Source organism: Sceloporus occidentalis, unplaced genomic scaffold (assembly GCF_023333645.1).
Source record: "Sceloporus occidentalis isolate IW3139 unplaced genomic scaffold, rSceOcc1.0.p SCAF_1, whole genome shotgun sequence".
NCBI classification, from domain to species: Eukaryota; Metazoa; Chordata; class Lepidosauria; order Squamata; family Phrynosomatidae; genus Sceloporus; species Sceloporus occidentalis.
The window spans coordinates 277,169,488-277,196,039 of NW_028316981.1; the positions used below are offsets into that span (position 1 = coordinate 277,169,488).

At 43.4% G+C, this 26,552-nt stretch overlaps 2 protein-coding genes across 4 annotated transcripts in view; both read right to left on the reverse strand.

Moving 5' to 3' along the window:
• Positions 1-2,270, reverse strand: part of LOC149323929 (beta-1,3-galactosyl-O-glycosyl-glycoprotein beta-1,6-N-acetylglucosaminyltransferase 4-like) — a 47,984-nt gene extending 45,714 nt beyond the window's left edge. Inside the window, exon 1 of the mRNA XM_089494266.1 lies at positions 2,107-2,270. The gene's annotated coding sequence lies outside the window, so the exon portion shown is untranslated. The remainder of the gene's footprint in view (positions 1-2,106) is intronic.
• Positions 2,271-8,601: 6,331 nt separating this feature from the next.
• The window catches only part of ANKRD31 (ankyrin repeat domain 31), a 94,110-nt gene continuing 76,159 nt past the window's right edge, over positions 8,602-26,552 (reverse strand). For all 3 annotated transcript variants that reach the window (XM_089494308.1, XM_089494304.1, XM_089494310.1), the window contains 4 exons: positions 15,085-15,225; positions 13,418-13,511; positions 12,985-13,173; positions 8,602-10,799 (listed from right to left, as the gene is read on the reverse strand). In XM_089494308.1, the coding sequence (XP_089350434.1) occupies positions 10,636-10,799; positions 12,985-13,173; positions 13,418-13,511; positions 15,085-15,225 (588 nt within the window). In that variant the 3' untranslated portion in view covers positions 8,602-10,635. The remainder of the gene's footprint in view (positions 10,800-12,984; positions 13,174-13,417; positions 13,512-15,084; positions 15,226-26,552) is intronic.

Sequence of the window (26,552 nt, forward strand, 5' to 3'; positions counted from 1 at the left end):
GACTCCTCTGATTTGTGTAGTTTTACAAGAGTCTTGAGCTTTCTCTGCCAGAGGAGCGATGGTGTCTCACCAAACTACAAATACCAGGATCCTGTAGGACAGAGCCACAGAAGTTAAAGTGGTGTCAAACTGCATTATTGAAACAGTGTACAGCCAGCATAGACTCATAGAATCATAGAGTTGGAAGAGACCACAAGGGCCATCCAGTCCAACCCCATTCTGCCATGCAGGAACTCTCAATCAAAGTGCCCCCAAGAGATGGCCATCCAGCTTCTGTTTAAAGACCTCCAAGGAAGGAGACTCCACTACACTCCAAGTGGTTTTAGTGTTGGGACTATACCTCTGGAGATCAGGGTTCAGTTCCCTGCTCAAGCATAAAAACCCACTGGTGACCTTGGGCAAGTAAGACTCTCTCAGTCTCAGAGATTGGCAATGGTAAACACTCTCTGAAGAAGATTGCCAAGAAAACTCGATGACAGGTTAGCCTTAGGGTTGCTATATGTCAGAAAGGACTTGAAGGCACACGACAACAACAGATGCGTCTCAAGAGCCAGCGTTGTCTAGTAGTTTTGAGCGTTGGAGCAGGACTCTGGCAGCCAGGGTCAGAATACCTGCTGGATGACCAGGGTGACCCTAGGCAAGTTACACTCTCTCAACCTCAGAGGATGGCAAAGGCAAAGGGAAACCCCCTCTGAACAAATCTTGGCAGGAAAATCCAATGATAGATTCGCCTTGGGATCACCACAAGTCAGAAAGGACTTGAAGGCACACAACAACAACAACAACAACAACAACAACAACAACAACAACAGATACACCTCAAGAGCCAGCATGGCGTAGAGCTTTAAGCATTGCATTAGGACACTGGGAGACCAGGGTTCAAATCCCCACTCAGCCATAAATATTTGAAGGGAAGTCATACTGAGGAGGGAGCAAGCTTGTTTTCTGCTGCTCCAGAGAACAGGACCTGAAACAATGGATGCAAACTACAGGAAAGAGATTCCAGCTCAACATTAGGAGGAACTTCCTGACAGTAAGGGCTGTTGGACAGTGGAACGCACTCCCTTAGAGAGTGATGGAGTATCCCTCTTTGGAAGCCTTTAAGCAGAGGCTGGATGGCCACCTGTTGGGGATGCTTTGACTGTGAGTTCCTGCATGGCAGAATGGGGTTGGTCTGGATGGCCCTTGAGGTATCTTCCAACTCTATGCTTCTATGTAACTCACTGGGAGACCTTGGACAGGCCACACTCTCTCTCAGCCTCAGAGGATGGGCAAAGCAAACCCCCTTCTGTAGAAACGGGCCAAGAAAAACCCCATAACCAGGTTCACCTTAGAGTGGCCATAAGTTGGAGACAACTCGAAGGCACATATCAAGGAGCTGCACTTTGGAGGTTGTGGCACTCAGCCTCCCAACTCAGGACATGAGGAGGTTGGTCAAGGGCCAAAGACGGTGGTGGCCACAAGTCAGCCAGGTCTGTGCCTTTCTTTCCTCAGTCGCTCCGTCCCTCACTCCCGCCCAGTATTGCAGAGCCCTGGTGGCACAGCAAGTAAACACCTGCACTGCAGCCCCTCACTCCCAGTCGCAAGGTTGTGGGTTCAATTCCAGCCAGGGACTCAGGGTTGGCTCAGCCTTGCCTCCTTCTGCAGGTGGCTAAAATGAATAGCCGGCTTGTTGGGGCCATTGGCTTACACTTTGTCAACTGCTTGGGAAGTGCTTAAGTGCACTGAGAAGCGCTATAGAAATGTACTTGCTGTTGCTACTCTTGTTGTTGTGTGCCTTCCAGTCATTGCAGACTTATGGCCACTCTGAGGCGGCCTCTGCCGGGGCTTCCTTGGCAAGATTCCTCCAGAGTGGGTTACCATCGCCTTCCCCTGAGGCTGAGAGAGTGTGCCTTGCCCGAGGGCACCCCGGGGGCTCCCAGGGCTGAGCAGGGGCCCCGACCCCGGCCTCCAGAGCCCCAGACTCCAGCCCAGCGCCGGCTCCCCAAACTGCCCCCAACTTTCCTGGGACTCTGTCTGCTCCCCTCGGGGCTCCTCCCTGCTTTCCCTCCCTTCCAAGGGGAAAACGAGGAAAGTTTCGGAGCCTCTTTTGGAGGAGCCACTTACTGGAGCCGCCAGCGCCGAGGGGAAAGGGAGGAGCCAGATGGTTACAGCTGGACTGGCTTCCCTCCCGCGGCCCCGCTTAGCCTCCGGGGCTCAGGCAGCATCTCCTCCTGCTCCTCTCCCTCTCCCTCGTGCCTGGGACTGGGAAAGGAAGGAAGGAAGGAAGGCACCGGGGCGGCGGGGAAAAGGAGAGGATCCCATGACGTCGAGGGAAGGAGGGGCGCCCAGCAGCAGCAGCAGCAGCAGCAGCAGGAGGGGAGGGCAGGGGGCAGACTCAGGCCAGAGATACCCCCTCCCTCCCTCCCTCCCTCCCCCGGGAGAAGCCCCAGGGCGCCCCCTCCAGCATCATCATCATCAGCAGCAGCAGCAGCAGCAGAGCAGCGGGAGACCGGCCAAGCGGGGGCAGCAGGCCAGCCCTGCCTTCGGCGCCGGGGCTCTCTTCCGCCCAAGAACTTCAGCCTCTCCTCCTCCTCCTCCTCCGCCGCCGCCTTCGACTCTGCCTTCCTTCCTTCCTTTTCTTTCTGCCTGCCTTCCTGTTTTATTTCTTTCCTTTTCTTTCTTTCGCTCTCTTTCTGCCCTTCCTTCCTTTCTCTATTTCTGTCTGCCTACCTACTTGCCCTTCTTTCCTTCCTCTTTCTTTCTTTCTTTCTCTTTCTTTCTTTCTTTCCTTCTCTCTGCCTACCTCTCCGCGCGCCCTCCCTTCCTTCCTTCCTTCATTTCCTTCTCTCTCTCTGCCTTTACTTCCTTCTTTCTTCCCTTTCTTTCTTTCTCTCTTTCCTTCTGCCTGCCTCCCTGCTCTCTCTCTCTCTCTTTCTCCCGGCCAGACCTCCTCCCTTGGCGTTTTGGGCCTTGGGTGCCTTCGAGGGACTTGTGTTGGCCCTGTCCTGGTCTTTCCTGGCAAGATGCTCCAGAGGAAGAGGCTGAGAGAGTGTGGCTTTGCAGCAGGGCCGAGCGGGGGATTTGAACCCTGGTCCCTCCAGAGTTGTAGTCAATGCCACGGTGGCTCTCTCTTCAGTTTGCACTTTGCAGACTGTCGGAAGAAAAAGGAAGGCAAGGCGGGGGGACCGTGGCATCCCAGGAGGGCTTTCCCTGCTCCCTGGGCCCAAGGAGGAGGAGGAGGAGGAGGAGGCTGCTGGCTGGTTAGCAAAACCCATCCCGTCATTAGTGTTGCGCCAGGCATTTCCATCCAGGCTTAGCTCTGGCTGGCTGTCGAATAAGTGACCTAAATAGGCAAAGGCGGGGGCTTGGGATGGGATGGCCTTTCCATGCTCCGGCTCTTTCCCAGCCAACATGCCTTTACTTTGGTGGCTGCAAAGGCCCACCTGGAGAGTCTTTCAGAACCAGCGCCTGAAACTCTGAAGGAGAAACTCTGGAAGATCCCAGGGGTTTGTGGAGTCCTTTCCAGTTAATCCCCTGTTTGCTCCAACTTTTTCTTTGCAAAGTGGGGGGCAAGGAAGGGCTGCCCAGGAATTAGCTGCGGATTTAATCTTCTGGCTTGTTTCCACTAGCAGCACATTTGGAAGGTTTCCAGCCTCCCAGGGGCTGCTTTGGCAAAAGCTGGTCTTTCCAGCTTATCTCTTTTGCCTAAAGGTCAACTCCCCTCCAGAGCTGGGATACTGTCCACACCTCTCTTTTGTAAAACATGATAGCTGTCCTTTGTTTCAATCTTTTATTCCAGAGATGGAGAGAAAGAGAGAGATGACATCTGCCCTTCCCCAGAGTTGACCCTTTTTACTTGGCCCAGAAGGGCCACATTTTTTCCTTTAGAAAAGCGTATTATGGCAACAGGTCTCTAGTATGTGGATTGTCTAGACTGGCTTCTACTGGGACTCTGTCGCTTGTTTGGACTTGCATTCAGGATTTTGAGTCGTTTGCTTGTCTCTTTCTCAGGCGTCACAACTGCAGTGGAGGACAAGGCACTGCAGAATGTAGGCCATTCAAGAAAAACGGAGGGACATTACAAAATAAAAGCTGAAAACACCCATATAAATATAAATTCAGGCTTCTTAGTCATGCTCAGATTGGAGGACCTTTTGGAATTCCTCCTGGACAGAAGGCTGAAATGTAGGGCATGTCCCGGAAAAGGAGGACATCTGTTCACCCTGATCTTTCTGAAGCTAGAATTGGAAGACATGGCCATGTTAGTCTGGAAAATCAGTATGCAAAGGGATCTTGTAGCACCTTTTAGACTACCCTAACTGGAAGAAAGAAGTTGGTAGCATGAGCTTTCTTAGGACTTTTTCACACAGAGGAATGTATCACTGTCCTGAAAGAAGAGGAAGAAGAAGAAGGGGGGAATCTGAAAATGCAAGAAGTTATGTAGTAGCTTAGCACACTTGTAGGGAATTAGTGTGCATTTGTAGGGAATTAGCATGTTTGCGCATTTGCAGGGAGGACAGGATCCCATGGCCAACAGTGATCCCATGGCCAAACTGGAGATGCATTTCATACTAATGCAAATGCAAATTGACTGCAAATTTGCAGTGGAAAATTATTTATAAATTTGACATTTTTCCAAATTCAGCTATTCCTGGGATGTCTCATGATTGCGTTTGGATTGTGTACTGTTTGCGTGTGACGTAGTTTGAAAATCTTTTGCAAAATTAAGTGACATGACTTGGATGACCCTGGATTAACCTTTGCTTAACCTTCCAATTTTCCCCGTGTGATAAAGTCCATAGACATGAGCTTGCTTCGTTGCTCTGAGGAGTAAGCTCAAGTCTACAGCTCATGCTGCCAACTTCTTTCTTTCGGTTAGTCTAAACGGTGCTACAAGATGTTGCTATATTGTAACATACATCTAACTGCACTGTGAACCTTTTTGTTATGGTTGTGTGCCTCCAAGTCACTTCTGACTTACAGCGAACCGAAGATGGTATTTTCTTGGAAGTTTCTTCGGAGTGGGTTTGCCACTGCCGTCCTCTGAGGCTGAGAGAGTGTGACTTGCCCAAGGTCACCCACTGGGTTTTCATGGCCAAGCTGGGATTCAAATTCTAGTCTCCAAAGTCATAGTCCAACACTCAAACCACTACCCCATACTGGGACATTTTTATGGAGCTGAAATCCACATGACTGATCACAAAGCTCCCAGAATAGGTGTGTTATCGAATGAGATCCAAATGAAGACAACAGGAAGATTTGGGACCTCATCTGTCAACTACTTTAAAACAAATAGGATTTCTGTATTTTTTGGTATAGAATGTGCCATTATGAAGCAATTTTGACCCAGTTTCATATTTAGACAAGTTAACATCCTGAATGCATTCAAGCAAGTTCAGGACTTATTGGCAGCTTCAAGAAAATTGATGGTTTGGGTCCATTTTGAATGGAACTTGGTGTGAAACAAATGTTACAGATTGTACTTTTACCCTTTAAGCACCTTTTACAGACTATATAAAAAAGGAAAAAGAGGACATTGTAACAAAAGGATTTGATATATAGAAAGAACATAATTTTATATTACTTTTTTGTATTATATTTTTTGTGTTTTTGTATTCTATTTTGTAACCATAATAAATGTAGTTTAGTAAACAGGAATATTGTGTATAAGTTTATTTACTGTAGTCAGAGTGGGAAGTAAATCTTAAATGTGTGGCAGGAATAGGGACATGACATTGCTTTTTTGTTTTTTGTCATGCATGGCTATTGTTTGTTGTTTTGTGTAGTTCAAATACTAGGTGTGTTATTAAGTTAACAAAATTATATTTAAAGTGTTTTTTACAGACTGTAGGTGCTACCAATGAACCCTTGGCAAGGTTGGAAAATAGTCAATAGTTAGTTAAAAGTAAATAATTAGCTAGATTTTTCTATACTATCTCTGTTGACCATTTAGACTTTCTATGAGCAATACCTCTTACCATGCGCTGCCCTACAATCTAGATCACTCTCTACATGTTAGAGTACAATTTGTATCCTCTTGAACCAGCAAGAAATGGCTGCGCTTCCTTACAGTAAATCAGGATTATAGTTCAGGATACTGGAAGTGTGCCTGTTTAGGAGAGCTAGAAGACTGGGGATAACAGTGGATTCCTTTCTTTAACTTTCTTGACAATGACAGCAGATACTTGTAGCTTTAAGAAAGGGCTACATATTGGTCAGGTTTTCTTCTTTTCCATGATGTCAGTTATAGGCAATAGCTTCCTGGATAAGCAAGAAGCAACACTGTGTTCTGAACAACTGCTGAGAATATGATGGTGAGGAAAATAAAAGAAGTCCCCTATGCAAAAAACAGAACAAAGGAATTTGGTAGGGATTTTGTGAAAACTATAGTGAATTTTTAAAAGCTACTGTCAAGATTGTCAGAACTGTCAAAGCAAATCCAATAAGGTGGTTCAGGATGAGTGGTGTTCCAAACTATAACCCTTGGCAGTCACGGGGTTCTTGTCCTCCATGTCTGTTTTTTAATCTTTATATTCAAGTTCTGGGTGATCTGTTGAAGAGATTTTGGCTCAAATGACATCAGTATGCTGACACCACACAACCCTTGTGTTCTTGGTGTGGCAGTGCTGTTAATAAATGGGTGCCTTGTGTTAGGTCAGACATGGGTGGAGATGAAGAAATCAAAATGTAATTTAGAGAAAAAGGAGTTACCGTTGACTGGGGGTTGTAGTAAGATATAAAATATAACCCATTTTGGAAGAGAATAAGGGAACTAGATACACAGCTTGAGGGTATTCCTTGATCTGGCGTGCTTTTGTTTTATGCACAGATGATAACTGCAATCTGAGGAATCCTTTTTGCCATTTTCATCTCAGTTGTGGTATCTCAAAATGTTGGACTCAAATTCCCATTAGCCCTACCAGACTGGCCAGAGATGAGAGTTGCAGTTTAACATCAGGCATGCCAGAGATCCCACACCCAGCCACCTCTGCTTTCTGATCAACTTCAAAAGACTTGTGCTCAATACCATTATCACGGAATTGGACAAATGGGCACAGAAACCTTTTCAGTTGTGATGCTGGGAAAGTGCTGGTTTTGACATACAAACCCCTATATGGCTTCGGTTCAGGTTGCCTGAAGGACCGTGTCTCCCTTTATGAGCCCTTTAGAGCTGTACGATCATTTGCAGAGCCCCATTTCTCTATCCCATCACCTTCCCAGCTTCATGGTGGGAACAAGGGAGAGGGCCTACTCCTAAAGTCTGCAACTCCATCTCTAGGGAGGCAAGGATGGCCATATCCTTGTTCTTCTTCCATCAGCAAGTCAAAAGATTTTTATGCCAGGAGACTTTTAAAAAAATGCTATGTAGTGTTGTTTTTAAGGTTTGCATATGGTCTATTAAATAGATTTTAATGTATTTACTGTTTTAACTTTATAAACTGCTTAATTGCTTTTTAAACAACTCTTATATTTAAACTTTTAATGACTTTTTATAGTTTTAATCTGTATTGTTTTTAAATATATTAGTCACCTTGAGTTCCATTAATGGGAGGAAGGAGGAATATAAGTAAATCAAATAAGTAATAACTAAATTAATATTAAATACTTCCTTCTTCAACACATATACCAATAATTTCTAAATCCAGCACTGCATAGTAACTTCCATTCACGTAGATCTTATCCAACTCATATTCTACTGATCAAGGGGATATGTCTGCAAAGAACAACATTATCCTTCACTGTGTCATAACGGTAATGAGGCCCATGCAGAAATATACATGCACTTTCCTCAGAGTAATCCCCATTCAATTCAATGGGTCCTACTCTGATTATCCATGCCTACTGAGAGCATGCAACACACCATTTACATGCAAATAATGCAAATCTGTTTAATATTTTTCTGCAGTATTTATTCTTTTCCAAATCACCATTGTGGGAATTATCTGTCTACAAAACTGCAAGTGCAAAAACCCAAGAAATCTATTTCACTAATATTTCCCCTTCCCTAGGCCCTAGGACTGTCTCATATCTCAGTTGCTGGGGAAAGCAGATTTATAACTAAACAGTTTTGGGCCTTTGTTACACTCTAAAGTAAAGTGCTCATTACCTACCCTCTGTTCACTATTTATATCTGTCTGTATAATTTTTCAATGTAGTTTCTTACTGACCATAATTTTCATAATGTTTTAGAGGAAAATCAGTGCTTTTTCATTTTGTATTTTTCTCAGGGGAATTGCAGCAAAACCTGAATTTTTTCATAACAAGATATGGCCACTTCTCTTGGTTGCTACCCTTTGAATTTCATCCTCTAATAGAGTAGCAGTCACTTAAAACTGTGTACTGGTCTAGTATATTTACCCAACGTTAATTTTTTCTTCTATTCTTCTAAAGTAAATGCATAAAGATAATAAAACTAAATTTTGTATTTTGGCATTATAGAACAAACAGTAATTTAAAAATTGTCTCTGTACTTTCCAGTACCTAGAAGGCAGTTTGTGAAAAAAAATTTTTACTTTCTTATATTATCGTTCCAAATCTTGATCTTATGTCCCACTGCAAGAATGAAACTAATCCAAAATGTAATTACAAGGCCTTGTAGTTGACATGCTACTACTGTAATTTATTAAGTGCCTTACACCCAGAAGAACAACATAAACAGCCAACTCAATGGAGAGTGCAGTGAATCAAATGGTTAAATAAATCCTTTACATTTCACAGGCAGCATAGAATTCTCCTGCAGGCAAAACATTAATATGAACTGCTGCTTCCTTTTAACAAGTCTTTCAATTATGTTTGAGGAAAAATGTTATCCCAACAGAAAAAGACCAAAAAAGACCAAAACACAAAAGGACCTTTACTAAGGAGAAAACAGTTTTAGAAACTTCACTCATTAATTTAGCTACCTTTCTTTCTTTCTTTCTTTCTTTCTTTCTTTCTTTCTTTCTTTCCCTTCTTCTAAGTTTTGGCATTTGAAACTTTAGATGTTCTTTTCAGCAGAATGCTGACACAAAGCATAACACTGGTACAGACTATCCCCTCATCCCTGTGATGATTACAGGCTTAGACAAAAGAATATCAGAAATCAATCACTTCTATTGCACCAGCTTATACTCCAATCAGATGGATAGGCCAATATGAATCAAACATTCAGTTATTCCTCATCCTTTTTCACAAATGGAAGCTAACAAATTCACATATTTGAATTTTTGTTTAATCCATGGATTGAAAACCCCCCAAAAACCTTCAGTACTGATCATGGCATGTTATATCCATTATAAATATGCAATATAAGATGTAAGAAAATATAGTGCCTTCAGAGACTGGAAACTATTCCACCTGGGAAAAAAAAACCTTCAGTTTTTGTTATGTGCTTAGATATTCAAGACAGATCTTGAAGCCTCTACATGGACTTCAAAATAGCTCAGCAAACACCATCTACCAAGTGCTTTTATATCTTAGTGAGACAATATAAATGGTAAACACATTAACCATGTGTAAGAATTACAAGTAGGTGAATGGATCTCAAATTCACTTCCCCACCTTTCTCTTTTCACAAACAAATTGTATTGGTCACAATGATAGATGTTAAATAAACAGAAAAAGACCGAATTCCATGAGCAGTGCTATAGCAGCACCAACTCACTTTGAAGAAAAACAAAGAAATTTACTATATGCACATCAGCTTTTAAAAAAAATGCTCCATGAATCTTTATGGAACCATATGTTCAAGCAAAGTGAATTTAAGCCAAGGTACAAAACATTATTGCTAATGCCTGCCCAATAGTTCTGGACCTCCATTCTACAGTTAATGCTACGCCCTTAAGCAAGTTAAGTTTCTCTCCTTACATAAGAGTTACCATTGTTATCTTTATATTATCATATCAAACAGTGAACTGAAATATAGCTTCACCCTACTGAACATGGAAATTTCCAAGGTAAACTGAGACTGGAGGTAGAATTATATAGCTACCTTTTGTGATAATTAAACAAAGCATTAGTTACAAAATTAATTAAATGCAATTACTTGTTGCCTGGTAAGACGTACACATATACACAGAGGTGTGTGACTGAGTACCAGTTCAATATTTCAAGACCTCTTTATAAGCCTAAGTAGATGTGAAGCTGAAAAAGTCCTGTGCTGGTTAAAATGGTTAATGCATCCACATAGGATATAATTGTTTGTTTTCTTTTAAGCAGGATTGCCATGTCAAAACTGGTTGCTAATCTCAATAAAGAACATTAAACTTTTCTGTAAGACCTAGTCAAAAACAAGTGAACACCTTTTTAACCTGAAATACTTCGTTCCAGAGTGTCAGCCTGTGCTCCAGTACTACTAAATGCAACAGATGCCTCTCCACAACAATTTTTATTTTCAAAAAACACTATCTTGTCCCAAACAGGCTCTTCCCATCCACTCTACGTCATGTTACGTTTTATGACCAAAGGCCATAGCAACTGGAGCTGCATGTCCTCTTCCTGCTCAGTCCTTTTTTATAAGCTCTCAAACTGTTTACAGCTTTCTACAGGGCTCCTCTGTTTTAAAAGTGCTATTAATAAAAATGTGGAAGAACAAACTCCAAAAGAGACTAAGCCCCACAAAAGCTCTAATTATATTTTTGCTTTTAACTGATATAGATGAGCAACATATATCTCTCAAGAAGTTGTTCTAAATCCAAAATTTTCACAATGGGTGTAGAAATCCCAGTATTGCTCCATTGTATGACACGGTAGAAATTCTTCATCCTGTATTAATACTATTCTGTTGAACTGTAGAAATCTTCTGGGTGTTTTTAAGGGTGCTGATTGGGAGGACAGTTCTGTTTGAAACACAAAGCAAAATAAATTAAAATATTAAGCACTGAAAGGCCTAAATACCATAAAGGACCAGATCTATCTGATCTTGGTAGCTAAACAGGATCAGCCCTGGTTAGTACTTGGATGGAAGAACCCAATGAATAGTGGTTGCTATAGGCTATATTTTCAGAGGAAGGAACTGGCAGAAACACTTCTGAGCATTCCTATTCTAAGAAAACCCCATCGAATTAATGGGGTTGCCATATGTAGACCACAAGGGCCATCCAGTCCAACCCCCTGCCATGCAGCCATATGCAAAGTACTCCCAACAGATGGCCATCCAGCCTCTGCTTAAAAACTTCCAAAGAAGGAGACTCCACCACACTCCAAGGGAGCATGTTCCACTGTTGAACAGCTCTTACTGTCAGGATGTTCTTCCTAATGTTAAGATGGAATCTCTTTTCTTGTAGTTTGAATCCATTGCTCTATTCTCTGAAGCTGCAGAAAACAAGCTTGCTACATCAATACAACATCACTTCAAATATTTAAACATCCCTTCAAATATCACCTTGTAACTGTCTCTTCTCCAAACTAAATATACCCAGCTCCCTAAGTCGCTCCTCATAATGCATGATTTCCAGACCTTTCACCATTTTGATTGTCCTCCTCTGGACATGCTATTCTATTCTATTCTATTCTATTCTATTCTATTCTATTCTATTCTATTCTATTCTGTGTTGCAGAATTGTTCCCTTCCTGATTGCACTCACAGAAACAGCTGGATACTAGTCTGGGTTGCATTTGAGTATCTCTGTCAAACAAAAACAAGATGGGAAGCTATCCTTAAAAAAGATGCATAAAAGAGCTGGAAAACTGCTCAAACAGATGTCATATTTTACAATAATGCCTAAAAGGAGATCCTTGGTGAAAACAGTATTTTACATGTCACTGTCCAGATGCCACCCCGTTTTAAGATCTAATTCCTGAGTTTAAGTATCAAAACCATTTAACACTATGTCAACAAATGCACCAACAAGTATTTGTTATTTAAAAAGCAATAAGCTTTATTTTGAAAGATTTATTGCAGAGGTAAAATAAATGTTCATTAAGAGGATGCAGTTTGCAACCATATGTTCACAGTTAAATGCTCTATTTTGGCTTTGGCTTTCATTCCTGATTATCCAGTATGTCTGCATTCACATTATATATAGCTCAGACACAGATTTTATTGTACAATGCAATGTATAGGTGCAAAAGAGCAAACATAGCGATTTTTTCAATCCTTAAAAAAAAAGAGCCTAGACTAGACTGAATTAGGAAAGACAACATAATATTTAAAGACAATAATTATCTCAAAACAAAGGCTCTTCAGCAGTAAATAGAGAGCATTCACTTTGCAGAAAGAGAAAGTTAACAAGATTATAAACTGGAGAAACTGAAAGCTGTACTTGTTGTTTAATGTCATCTGTAATAATCCCACATCACTGAAATGTATGTGTAAAGGGTTGGAAAAGGAGGATCAGGTTGAACAGGCGAGGGGGGTGAAAGGGGGGCAGGAGGAGCCAGAAGACACGGGGCTGGAAGGTGGGGAAGTGAAGGAAAATAGGAGAAAGGTGGAGGCCAGAAGTGGGGGCAATGCCACATCTGGGAGTGAAGGGGAGTGACGAGGGCCCTTATAAGGAGAGAGAGACAGGCACCAGGGGGGGTCCCCCCCCCCCCACACACACTGCCATCTCCTCTTCCCTTTTTGTATCATGTCTTAATTCGATTGTATACCTGAGGGCAGGCAACTGTTTTGTTTCTCTTTTACTTGTAAAGCACTATGTACATTGATGCAACTAAATAAATAGATAGATCATATGTTTGATGATATTCCATTTTTGCATTTTTGCCTAAAGATGTGTGCGCGTGTGTGTCTGTGTGTAACGCTTATCAGCAGTATTACATGTCCTAAACACATATTTGTAAGACAGGCACCAAGGTAAATCCATTACGAATTCAGAGCCTAAAGCAGAGCAACCTTACAGTGTACTTACTGAGTTTCTTCCTTTGTCTTTTTTAAATTTCTATCCCCCACACCCCCCAAAAATGTGTCTGGATTGGTACCAGCAGGAGCCTTCTATTTGGAAGCACCTTAGAGATGGTGACAGAGGAATGGAGCATATTTGTTTTTCAAGAGATATTTGACTGAAAAAATTTAAAACTTACTTATTTCACAGACTGAAGAAGGCATTTCCTCATCTTCTGCTTCAGGGAATGGTGGAATTTCCCCATTGTCTTGAGAAAAAGATGCAGCTTCTTGCTGTGCATTGTCCATGTCCTGGAAGGAACTAGTGTCATGACTAAAAGAACTGTGTTCACCACCTTTGTTGTAATCCTGTTCTGCAGAGCTTCTCCCTATTAGTAAAAGAAAAGGAAAGGGTTTTTAAGTTAAGGATGTCAAAGTGCTATTTCCTTCTCTGCTGCCTCCCCTTTATTCCACCTATTTTCTGGACAGCTACTTGTTGCTGTTTTGCAAAATAGTAAATTATTAAAGTGATTAGACATAAAAATGTGCAGGGTAGAAGTCAGCACTTAACTTCTCTCTTCAATTTGTTGGTCTTCTCATCAAAGTAGGAATCATACTTCAATCAATACGTACCAGGTACATCTTTGTGCTGCAATAGTAATTCTGGTCCCCGAGGAACATGAACTTCAGCAATAATTTCCGATAACAGAGTTCCACAATATCTGACCTGTACACATACAGATTTATATTAGATCCTTATTTTAACTTCCTCTTTTAAGACAAAGCAAGAAATACAGTCTCTGTCAATGGACCTAAACAGACAGGCAGGATACCATGGACAATCCTGTGGTATCTTGCCCATAGTTTCCTCCAGGGTCAGTCCCCAGATTGATGCAGCGACAGGCAACTTCACATGCACACACACAGCACTGCACCATAGATCTGCTGCTGCCATGTACCCTTTACCTGCCACCACTGTCACCTCTACTATGAAGGACTCTGCCATGGCCCGTAAGGGTGGAAATGGGGCACCTGCCTACACCTACATGGCCAGGTATCTCCTTCCAACATCACAGGTTGTGGCAGGGGCCTTCAGAGCAGACATGGTAGCAGGAAAGGCACGGGGCTGTGCAGTCTGCCAGCTGTCACCATGGAGTTTCCAGGAAACTCTGTGGCAAGAAGTTGGTCTTTTTAGACTGGATAAAGGCCCCTTTGGGCCAGGACTGGGTTGGGATTGCCAGATCAGTGTCTGGACTGGCTAATCCCAGCCTGGAACTAATGGACTGCATCATCCTGATAGCATGATGCCAGGCTAGAAGAAACAGAGAACTTTTGGCTCATGCATACAGCCCCAGTGTTAAATATTTGTTTTCATAATTCTTCAAAAGAAGAGTGCAAAAACATTTAAAAAACAACAACAAAGCAACATGCAAAGGAGTGCAGCATCTTTTGTTCCTTTTTATCCTATGTGATGGTCATCCCCTGTGATAACCAAACCACTGGTTTCCACTGAAAACTAAAATTAGGTTAATTATAAACCAGTAATTTATCATGAGCAATGAACTGCTTTATTAATCATTTTCACTAGTGATTTAGTGTTCAATCACAAAGGTCTGATAACATTCTTATTAGTGGCAGCAAGACAAAATCACTAAAAGATAGAAAGATTCAGGCCATGTTATCAATAGATATTTGGTCCAAAAATGTCTGGGACATTGCCCTGGTTGAAATACATACATATCAAATCCAAGTATCACTTGGCATTGTTTTATTACACATGACCTAGATAACAGTAAAGCAACTATTGAAACTTCCTCATCATATAAGTTTCAATCCTTCTTAAAGGTTGCTTTTGAAGGTTGCTTTTACTTTTGCTTTATTTTTTCTGTTCTTATTTGTTATACTCATCTGGCTTTTCCTGCTACATCTTTCATTTTTCTGTTGTAAAAATTGATCCTCTTAAATAATTTAACATTTTGAAATAATATTTAAAGTAAAAGACTAGTGAGTGATACGATTACTTCAATTTAAAAACAATAGAGCTTGTTTATAAAATAGGAAACATTTTTGGTTTTAATCAGTTACTGATTACCTATCCCCTAAATTTTTGTGCTTTTAGGTTTTTTTCTTTAACTTAAAAAGCAGAAAAGTCTTTTAATAGCACTGATGAAAACCCAAAATATTGTCAGACAGTTTGCACTTGATTGTAATGCTTCCATCCTGTCCCCAGACCAGAAAACTTCTGGGGAGAAAAATGAATTAAGGCTCAGTTCCTATTAAGAATAAGAACAAGCACCCACCTTATTGCATACATATCTCCAGCTTACAGTAATGTCATTTCCCAATAGTGCTTTAATCCACTGAACTAGATTCTGGTAAACTGAGTTGTTGCCAGTTTTGACTTTGCCATGTTCCAAAAGGCTTGCTTTATGCTTAGAATCCTAAAAAAGGAAAAGGAAGGGAAACATTTGAAACTGTCAGTGCAGGTTCCAAAACTTGAGAAGCTCCATAGCTGGTTGGCTGTCACAAATGTTTGAAGCAAAACAGAACTGAAATCTCACTTACACCCACCTGCATGCACCCTGCCATCAACCCTCTGGCAGTCTGTACTACAGAGACTGTGTGCCAGTTGCTAGGGAATATGAGCAGGAGGGTACTACTGCACCCATGAACTGTTAGTGGGATTCCCACAGGTACCTTGTTGCCCACTTTATGAATCAAATGCTTGGTTTGATCCAACTAAACATATTTCAAATTCTATAGCAGGGGTGGCAAAATGCAATCCATGGGTTACATGAGGACTGATGGCCCTTTCTCTCCCTTGCCCCACTCCTGAAAAACATATTTTAAAAATTATGCCACCCACTGTTAAAAAGTCATAGGCATGGCTTGCTCAAAACACTCAGCAGCAAACCAGCAAATATAGCAGGGCTATACTGTCAAGAAAACCCCATAATAGGTTCATCTTAGAGTTGTCATAAGCCCAAAATGACTTGAATGAGTCATAAAGAGATGAGAGGTGAGGAAAACACCTTGATCTGTAACGTTCTGCCAGATATTTTTTGCAATACTTCCTGCCAGATATTTTTGCTAAAGTCCTCCAAGGTTCTATGATCCTGGACCATACCCCCAGACACACTCCAAAATACAAACTCATTCAGTTGCTCCTGCTTCTGCATTCTGTCAGAGATTAATCCAGTTTAAAGTATAAGTTTGTTGCTGTTGTGTGCCTTCAAGTCATTTCCGACTGATGGTGACCCTACAGCGAACCTATGAAAGGGTTTTCTTGGCAAGTTTCTTCAGAGGGAGTTTGCTGTTGCCATCCTCTGAGGCAGAGAGAGTGTGACTTGCCCAAGGCCACCCAATGGCTTTATATGGCCAAGGTGGAATTCAAACCCTGCTCTCCTAACACAACACTCAGACCACGCTGGTCCTCTAAAGAAGTAGTACACATGTAGCCAAGGGTCCGTAGGGGAATTTTATTATGTTGTTATTAGTCCAAATATTGCAAGAGGGGGGCTGGCTACAAGAGCCCACCGAGATCGTCTCCCGATATGTATACGGAGTAGACCAGGGCCTCCCAACAAATAGAGCTGAGACAGACTTCTAGAATTAATAACCAATTTATTTATAAGGGGAAAGCACATACGATTCACTAGCATACACACACACATACAAGGCTCAGGAAAAGCATAGGTTAGCATGGAATAAGATTTTAGGCATCACTGGGGTGATACGTACCAGAATGTAGACTCCCTCCAGGAATCCAAATGGAATATGATGAGGATGGCATGAGGCTCAGCCATGGAATGACTGGCCAGGAGCCAGGAGCCAGGAGCCAGGTCAGGGTTCAAGGGGACAGAGCTTCCCCCTGAAATCCAGACTGGCCCAGTGAACAGGCAAATCTGAGAGTATTTATAGGCAAAATCTTGCTTCTGGCAAAGGTGCTTGATGGTGAGAACAAAGGTGTTTAATTACTTGCTTTTCACCTGGATATCCCTGTCTGATTGTCTTAGTGGTCTTAAGCTGCTCGGACAACAGACCTGGGGAGGGGGTAAGAGCCTCAGGCAAGGCAAACATTTGCTCTTCCTGGTCATATGATAATCCTCTTATGCGACTCTCTAGATATGATGATGTGGGTACCCCTCAGGGGTGTGGTACATGTCCTTGTGCCTTGCTGGCAATGGTGGACAGAATTCATCTAGGGGTCATTAAGGGTTATCATTTATACCAAAATTTATATGAAGCAGCATGGGTAACATTCCCCCCCCCCTCGGAAATTACGAGGACTCACAGGTGGGTGGGGATGAGTATTTTCCGAATTAATCTTTGCCATAGAAATTTTGGTGTGAGAATATTGGAGAGGGCATCCTATTAAGGGAAGTATCACACTGGTGATGCACATGGGAAGCCTTTGATTGTCTGGAACCCAATCATACACCATACATACCAAAGATTATTCAAAGTCAAAAGTGGGGGTGAAAAGGGGGCACATGAAATATAACCAACGGAAAAAGCCTTCAATAGGCCAAGAGAAAAGCAATAGACAATCAATATATAGTATGAAAAAGCAACAACCAGTGGAAATGAGTCCAATGACTGAAAAGAGCAAATGAATGTGACATGAGTCCAAACAGTTGGTGGTTTGTATATGGGATGACAGAGTCCATGTTAGGTTTTGTCCAGCGGGAGCCAGATGGCTCAGTATGGATATGAGAATGCGGGCATGAGGTATAGCTGTCCTGCAAGAAACAATTTCTTTGCAGCCAATGTCCATATGGCGAAAGGATGAGCCATAGATCCTGTATGTGGGCATTTGTCATGGTGAAGTGGGCTAACGTCCATGAGATGGCAGTTTAAGTCCTGTGGTGAGTAGTTCCACATGTGGAACACTTGAATGCAGGCAATGAGCTTTTGGAAAACAGTGATGAAAGCTAACAGCGATAGGTCTGTGGAGCTTGTCATCTGGACAGACAGCAATAAGAAAGGCATCTGGATGTAGGTAGGGCCATGGAGGACCATCTGGAACAGGAGCAGAGGTGCGAGGACACCGGTTGTGTAGCCTTTGGAGGATGTCCATGGCAGCAGGGGATGGAGGACATCACAGGAAGGATGCAGGCAAAAGAGTCTCAACCCTGGAGCGGGGAACATCAGGAAGGCTGGGAAACAGCTTGGAGAGTCCTGTATCATGGCATCAATGGGATGACATCTGTGGGGTCTGGTCCGGCTTTTGGGAAGACTATTGGGGCTTACCTTCCCCATGAGGATATAGGAGAACAGAGCAAGGACAGGATAGAATTTTACATGCAGTGGGGGTGAAGGAAGACAGACTCCTCCCCCCCCTTGCTCCCGACAGAGCGGGTCAGCTTCAAAATAGGAGTGGAAAAGAGATATGGTTTTTATTTGCCTTGGAGGATGAAGAGGACAGTTTCTTCTCTCCCCGCCCTGGCTTCCCGCAGAGACCAGGCTGGCTTTGCTATAGGACAGTTTTGTAAGAAAAGGATAGGACCTCCAAATTATGTCTATGTGCCATGGGAATTACTGAAAAAGATAGGAATTTTTCCCTGGCTCCCCGCTGGAGCCAAGCCTGATAGGTAAAGGATGCGGAAGAGGTCAACATTTAAAGCAGTGGCAGAGAAGTTCAGTGAGGCCACTGTCCGGCACTTAAATAGGCAGACAGACAGTACATAGAGGCCAGGGATAGGACTGGCATACACATGCAGAGTATAGAAACACACAAAATTAATAACAGAAAACCAAGGGGTTTGTAAGGCAATGCACTGAGGGCACTGCACTGTTTGGTTGTGGTCAATTTCCAGACTTGACCAAGGCTGCTGTGAAGATGTTTAAATTTAGTCCAACTTTTAGCAAAAACTACATCCAAAATAGCCAAATTATTCATTTTTGGATCCCAGTGCCTGGGTGTACTTGCACCATTTGAACAGAGTAGTCCAGCCATGGGTGCATTTTAGAAACATTCCTTAAAAAAATGAAAATAAACTGGAGCAGTCGTGGAGGAAGTTTTAGCTTTGGCAAAAATTCTAACCATTGGGCTTGCTGACCGGCAAAAATGAAAAAGGCAAAAGAAAAGCAAAAATAACAACTGTATTATTGGAAAGTAATATGACTGGAAAATAACTCAAAATGAAAACAAAGTCAGACAGCCAGGTGATTTGACCACTAGGCCTGCTGGTAACCAAAACACTGTATGAGAAGCAGCATTAAAAGACCAATCAAAAGACTAAAACTCTGCTAGCCAAAAATGTGGAATACAAAACAAATGTGTTGCCGTAAATGCATAGGGCTAACAGCAAAAATAGAACAAAACAATAACAAAAATGAGAAGGCACAGCTAATTCTGGGCTGAGAAAGTGTGACTTTCACTCAGTCTCAAAGTTGCAGAACAAAATGAAAACAAAATGACACACATAAAAATACGCCACCGCCTTGTGGAAGAAATCACTCAGTTCTCCGAGCATAGGCAAAACAAAACTGGGTATATTTGCAACATGATCCTAGCCTCTGATCATGTGCAGAGAGCAAAGCAAAACCTTTAGGAGGTGCTGTGTGGCATTATTGGCACTCACTCACAGCAAAGAACAGAGCAACTATGAGAAGTCTATCCTTCCCAATTCCTAGGAGGAGAGAAGAGGATTTCTGCGCATGCTTAGAGTGCATAGTCTCTGAGCATGGAAGGAGAAAAGCAGGAGAGCAACAACTTGTGACTGACAGGGGGCGCTTGTGTGAGACAAACTGGTTGGAACACACTTCCAATTAAACAGTGGATGTGCGGTCCTACATAAATTGTGGAGGACAAAAAAGGTAGACTGCTCTGCCAGTGAGGCTCATCTATGAATTTCAAGGCTCTGAAAATAGACAGAGTGGAGGGAGTTCCTTCACACTCCCAAATCTCAAACCTTTAAACAAACACAAATAGCAATTCATGTATGGAAATACCTTGGTTGAGAGTCAGCAGCTAAGACATTTGTCACAGATAGACTATGCTGACCTGAGGCTCTTTATAACTACTTAACAGAAAAACAAAGACATTTAGAATCATGAATTAATGCCTACAGACTTTAGACCAAGAGGAAGTTGCCTTCAAACTCCTGAATCCCAGGCAGTCAAGCAAACAAACCAGAACAACTTTACAATGTCTGACCCTGCTGTGCCAGCCAAATCTATGCAAATTAAGGCAAGGGAGACAAATGGGGCTCCCTTTTCCTGATCGAGCAGCCTGACTATGGAAAGTCTAGTTTTTCAAATACCTAAGTACCAGATTTATTTCACAAAATGCTATGTTCTCTTATCACAACCAAAACAACAAAAGTAGCCCAAATTTGGGTCAAGAGAAAAAAAAAACCAGAAAGTCCTGTCCCTTCTCCATAATTACAGAAGAGATCTATAGTCTAACCAAGTAACATCCAAATTACAGTCTGAGAGCATGTTGTAGAAGAGGGAGGGCTGAAGAAAGGCACACCAAATCAGCTAAAAACACCTGAGGAAAAGACCAAAACTTTGGTTTGGGGCTGAGACAGTGTAACTCTGGTGAGTCCTACTCTCGGGAAGGAGGATGTAGGACAAGACTCATGGAAGATGACCACATCGGGCTTACACGAGCAAAAGAAAAACTTTTGGCTGAGCAGAAGGTCTACAAAACTTTACACACAGTACTGATTACTGAAGACAAGACAAAAGAGTAGATCTCTCCAACAATGCAAGAACAACAAAAGAGAAGATGGGGGTGTTGGGCGGCAGGAGGCCTCTGAGCATGTAAAGAGAGCAGAAAAAAACTGAAACAGGAAACTACAGCTTAACTTATGCAGCCCCGAGCACATGGCAGCAGAGATACACTCTGGGTCCCAACCATGTGTTCCTAAGAACGGGAGGGGCACAATATGACATAGACACAGCAATATCCAAAAGACAAAATCCTAACAGCATAAACCTACACTAAAGAAAAGACAGATGGTGGGCTCTTGCCAAAAGTAGAATCGGAACACCAATACAACAACAATATAGATCTGCTACAAACCCAGTATTATCTAAAACCTTCAAATATACAGAATGACAATCCTAACTACACAAAACTATACCAAGAAGCTCAAAAAGTGACCTATAATGAACAAACACAATGGGGAATGGGCTAGTTCCATGGAACAGGGGGTGCTGCAAACAACCTGAGCCTGCAGCTCTGAGCTTTTTGTTCTGCATTGCATCTGAGCACATACAGAGTGTAAGCAAACAGAAAACAATGTCTCTAATTTGCAGAGCGGGAAAAGAAGAGGGGGAGGGAAGTCTTTCCCTCCAAGCCTTCTCATACATGGTGTTGCAAATTTTACACAGATAAACCACCTTTCCTTGTTGGCAAGCTCTCCACTCACACCCTGAGTGGTGTAAATCACAAAAGGAGAAACAAAGGCAATTTGCCATTAACTGAATTTGAGTCCTAAGCTAACCAGGATGATGGGCTTTGCAACTTCCTTTGCCCATGATTCGGTTTTCTTGGCTTCTAGCAGTCAAATTTTCCATGTGGCTGTGGCATTATGCAAGCTAGGCTTATAGGAGAGAAAAAGAAAACTCCCTGTTTTCTAAAATCTCAACATTGACCAAAGTTCTCTACACATGCCTGGAGAGCCTGCAGAGTGCTATGTTCCTCAAAGGGCAGTCTCTAAGATACCCTTTCGAAAGCTATTTTCTGGGGCCTGTCTTCCTTGCCATGTGATGGGGGACAGGGGAACTGAGGCTGAGACAGTGTGGCTCACCTCTTGGTCAAGGAACTGGGCTGAAACAGTGTCATCCATTCCTGCTGTTTCTTCCACGGAGCTGGGCTTGTGCCTCCTTGGGGGAACACATCTCCCAGTGCCATTCCAACTTGAACCACGGGGATGAGATGGATGACCTCTAGGGTTCCCTTTCTCTGACATGCCTGACTGGAAAGGTTTCCAAGTCTTGGGATTTTGGGAGGGAGTCCATGTCCTACTTTCTGGTGTTTTGACCCTTCTGGCCCCTCGGTGCCCATGTGGGGCCTGGCTGTGACCTTTCTTCTTGTGGACTGTAGTCCGAACTGCAGCAGAAGTGTTTCTGGAGGGAAGAGGGACATTTTCCTTTTTACGTGGGCAATGAGGGGTTGTCTGCCGGAGGTTTGCAGGACAACTGCTGGTGTCGGTCCCTTCGGAATGAGGGGAATGGGGTCCTTGGGGGGTTTCTGGGGGCTGTACGCTGGGAAGATTTGCACCATCTGATGTTGCCATCTCCCTTTGAGGAGTGGGAGCAGGCTGAGTGGGGTTTCTAGGTGGACCTGAAAAGCATTCTCTTGGGGCACTCACCCTACTTTTCTTTTTGTTCTCTCTCTTTTGAGCTAGGGCCTTCTCTTGCCTTTTTGCTACTTTCACACGGAATATTAGGAAAAGCAACCCCAACTTCGGGTGAAGGGCATTCAGTCCTCCATATTGCCCTTCGGTTAGAACGTCCAAAACCGCTTTGCTCTTGGGATGGAATCCCTCAAGTAAATCACTGACAAACTCTGTCTCCATCTCCTCGGAGGAAAGAGCTACCTTTGCCAGCAAAATCTTTTTGGCAATGTATGCCTCTGGATCCTCATTTGTTTTTTGCTTTAGACTATGGTACAGATACCTGACACCTTCTCTTGGCCACAGTAGGCTCAAGATTTCTCCCATGCAAGAGTACATATCTCTGGACAGAAGGCCCTGAAACATTACTGCTGCTTCTAGCATATCTCTGTGTGCAGGAGACATGCATAATCTGGCTATCTGTGTTAAATGGAAGCCTGTGGCAGATGGGAGGCTGTTTGCTGCTTGAAGCATCCATTTGAGGCTGGTCTCTTGATTCAGGGGGCCCAACAATTCTGCCATCACACAAGCTTCTGTGATGGAGAAAAGGGATGGTTCTTGCTTAGAGGCTATTTCCAATTTCTGGATCCTAGCTGCCAGAGTGGAATTTTCCTCTCTGAGGAAGTTGACTTGGGCTACCAATTCTCTAATTTTCTCCTCCATTTTAGTGGTGGGGTCCTTGGGATCTTAGGAGCTCTCAGTGTCTTGACCTCCAGTGGGAGGACAATGAGCTGAGAACTGGCTGCTCTTTTCTTTTCTCTGGAGGATCGTCCTCCAAGGCTGTTGCAAAATTACAAAGTGTCCTCTGTGTGGTGGGCTAAGGGTTTTGACCCAATTTTAGCCCAAATTGGTGGGGACCTTAAGAGGTTTCTCCACTGCAGAGCTTGGGTTAAAACCACTTGCTCAAAACTGCAAGACCCTTAAGGGGTGTCTTGCTATTTTTCTCCTCTTTTTGCTAAGGGGGAAGTTCAAAGCCAGGCAACCTCTAGGGTTCTGACTTTTGGGGTCCTTCTTCTATACTATGCTATTCTACGGATGGTATGTCCATGTTGAATCCTAGGCTGGGAGAGGTTATGGAACCGGGGCCTCTTTTCCCACCTAAACCTGGTGCAACTCTCTGTCCTACAGTGAGCTGCTGTCCTGGGATCCTCCCTGAGGACTCCACAGAACTCCTAAATGTAACTCTGGGTCAGGGACGCCACCCAATTCACGCGAGGGCCCGGCGCTGCTGCAGCGAGCGACTTAAGGGTTGTCCTCCGTTTAGACCCGGTCAGAAGTCAGTTCAGCCCTGCCTCACTTTCACTGGGGAGTTCGGACGCTGTAGCTCCACTCCGGCGTGGCCTGGCTAACAACCCAAACTTTGGCCCCCAGCTAGACTCCTGCCTGAGTTTTCCTTCCCTGGGACCTCCCTGAAGCTCCCACAAATGGCACTCCTTGGAGCTGCCTTTCCCTCCCTTGACCCCGGGCTTTAGGCTTCCAGACCAGGACGTCTCCCTCCTTTGCCTACCTCACCCGTTCAAGGGGGATTTGTGACTGTGATTTTTGGGTTATGTTTTATGGGACCTTTATTCTCTGGCTTTGTTTTGGGATAACACAATGGAAAGGGATCTGTCTGTTCCCAACGCACAATACTGTAGCTTTAGTGGTGACAGGCTGGGGTTAAAACCAATGCAGCCAGATGGGGTGTCCCTTAAAAGGCACACCAAAAAGAAAGCTCTGGGTTTTAAAACCACTTAGCTGGATGGGCTGTGACCTTTAAGAGGTACACACCTGGGGGAAGCTAGGAGTTAAGACCCACTGGCTTCAAAACAAACATGCCAAGACCTTAAAGGTTCCTTGGCTCACCATTTTAAAACAGGCTCTTCCATGTGAGGGATGCCTCAACCTGGAGGTTTGCCTTGGGACTCCTTTTTGCACTGCAGCCAAAATGCCTGGATTTGGCTGTAGTGGTTCCTTGCACCAACTTTTAACTGTAAGCTTGGGTTCTGTAGTGGGAAAGTTTTCAGGATGCCTAGTAACTTTTTCCAACCCACGGATAGAGAAAACAAAAATAGGGCGTCGGGAGCCTACTCCGACAAACACGCCCAGGGGTGACTGGGGCCCACCACTGGATGGCGTACCAGAGCCAATGAGCAGAACATCCAGCCAAAGCCAGAAATGGGATCAGCCAACCCAAGATAGCCCTTTTGCCCTTATGGCCAAGCGCACAAGAACACATACACACACCTCCCTTTTTATTCCTGTCTGCAGCGGCCTGTTTGGAATCCCTGTTCTCTCTACGTTCCGAGATCTAGACAGCCCAAGTGATCAGTTTGGAAAGTCCAGATTTCGGGGGAGAGTTCTATGCCCAAGCTTTCTCCACCAATTTGTAGCCAAGGGTCCGTAGGGGAATTTTATTATGTTGTTATTAGTCCAAATATTGCAAGAGGGGGGCTGGCTACAAGAGCCCACCGAGATCGTCTCCCGATATGTATACGGAGTAGACCAGGGCCTCCCAACAAATAGAGCTGAGACAGACTTCTAGAATTAATAACCAATTTATTTATAAGGGGAAAGCACATACGATTCACTAGCATACACACACACATACAAGGCTCAGGAAAAGCATAGGTTAGCATGGAATAAGATTTTAGGCATCACTGGGGTGATACGTACCAGAATGTAGACTCCCTCCAGGAATCCAAATGGAATATGATGAGGATGGCATGAGGCTCAGCCATGGAATGACTGGCCAGGAGCCAGGAGCCAGGAGCCAGGTCAGGGTTCAAGGGGACAGAGCTTCCCCCTGAAATCCAGACTGGCCCAGTGAACAGGCAAATCTGAGAGTATTTATAGGCAAAATCTTGCTTCTGGCAAAGGTGCTTGATGGTGAGAACAAAGGTGTTTAATTACTTGCTTTTCACCTGGATATCCCTGTCTGATTGTCTTAGTGGTCTTAAGCTGCTCGGACAACAGACCTGGGGAGGGGGTAAGAGCCTCAGGCAAGGCAAACATTTGCTCTTCCTGGTCATATGATAATCCTCTTATGCGACTCTCTAGATATGATGATGTGGGTACCCCTCAGGGGTGTGGTACATGTCCTTGTGCCTTGCTGGCAATGGTGGACAGAATTCATCTAGGGGTCATTAAGGGTTATCATTTATACCAAAATTTATATGAAGCAGCATGGGTAACACACATACATTGAGCCGAAGTACAAGTATACTGATTTAAAATAAAATGACAATAACTGTTTGATGAACAAAATAAATTAACTCTTAAAATAAAAATTAGAAGTATAATTCTGCAGCTGATGGCCAGCTTGAAGTATGGCCCCAGCCCTTCCACAGTTGCCCCCCCCCCTTGTATATATTGCTATGGAACCTCCTAAATATGTAAGCGCTCAAATGTTCTCTCTGACTAATCAAAGTAGCATATCAACAGCCCTGAGGTTTCACATGACCTTTATCAGCAGCACTTTAAATTACATATCCTTCCTTTTGTTAAGCAAGAGCAATACAGTGGTCCCCCGGGTTACGAAATTAATTCGTTCCGCGGTTAATTTCGTAACCCGAAAAACCTTCGTAAGCCGAATTCCCATAGGCGCTAATGGAAAAAAAGCCGCGGCTCCGCCGCGGCTCCATTTAAAACAGCGCCGGGGTTTTTTCGTAACCCGAAAAAACCTTCGTAACCCGAAACAATAAATCCCTATGGGATTTATTCGTATCCCGAAAAATTCGTACCCCGGGTAATTCGTATCCCGGGGTACCACTGTACCTACTTTTTGTAAACATGGAAATTAATGTTTTTGTACTACAATGCTATTTTGTGATTCTTTTGACCATCAAATTTATAAATGCCATAACATAACTCAGATCCCTGGAATCCCAATTGTCTAAATTCCTGACACAAATCCTCTTCCTAACTGGTTTTCCATCCTTGTATCGGTTAAGATCACTGCTAACTTCTCCTGGGTTCAGATTGGAACCTTCGTTGGAGGTCCTTTCCCCAAATCAAGAAACATGTAGCACAACTCAAGAGATGACTGAACCATCCCTTTTGCTGTTAGCAATGCAAGTGTTACAGTGGTTTCCGCCCTGATTTGGATCAAATGGGGACACTTTTTACTCTGGAGAATTACCCTGGAGCACAGACTAGACCTGCGTTTTGCCTGTTTGACCCTGTGCATCATCTAAACAGGTCAGTGCTGGATCAGAGCAGGAACGTTTCTTTTCCTCCATGAGAAGATGGCTTAAGTGTATGACAAATAATCCAGGAAATGACCTTGACTAAAAACTTTGCCTGCACATGATCCTTATGTCTCTATAAGCAGCACGGCATTTTTATGTGCTCCATTTCTGCCAGGATCAGGACGGCAAATTCAATTGACGTTAGATCTGAAAATGTAAATCCCATTTCTATTAGGCAGTACTATT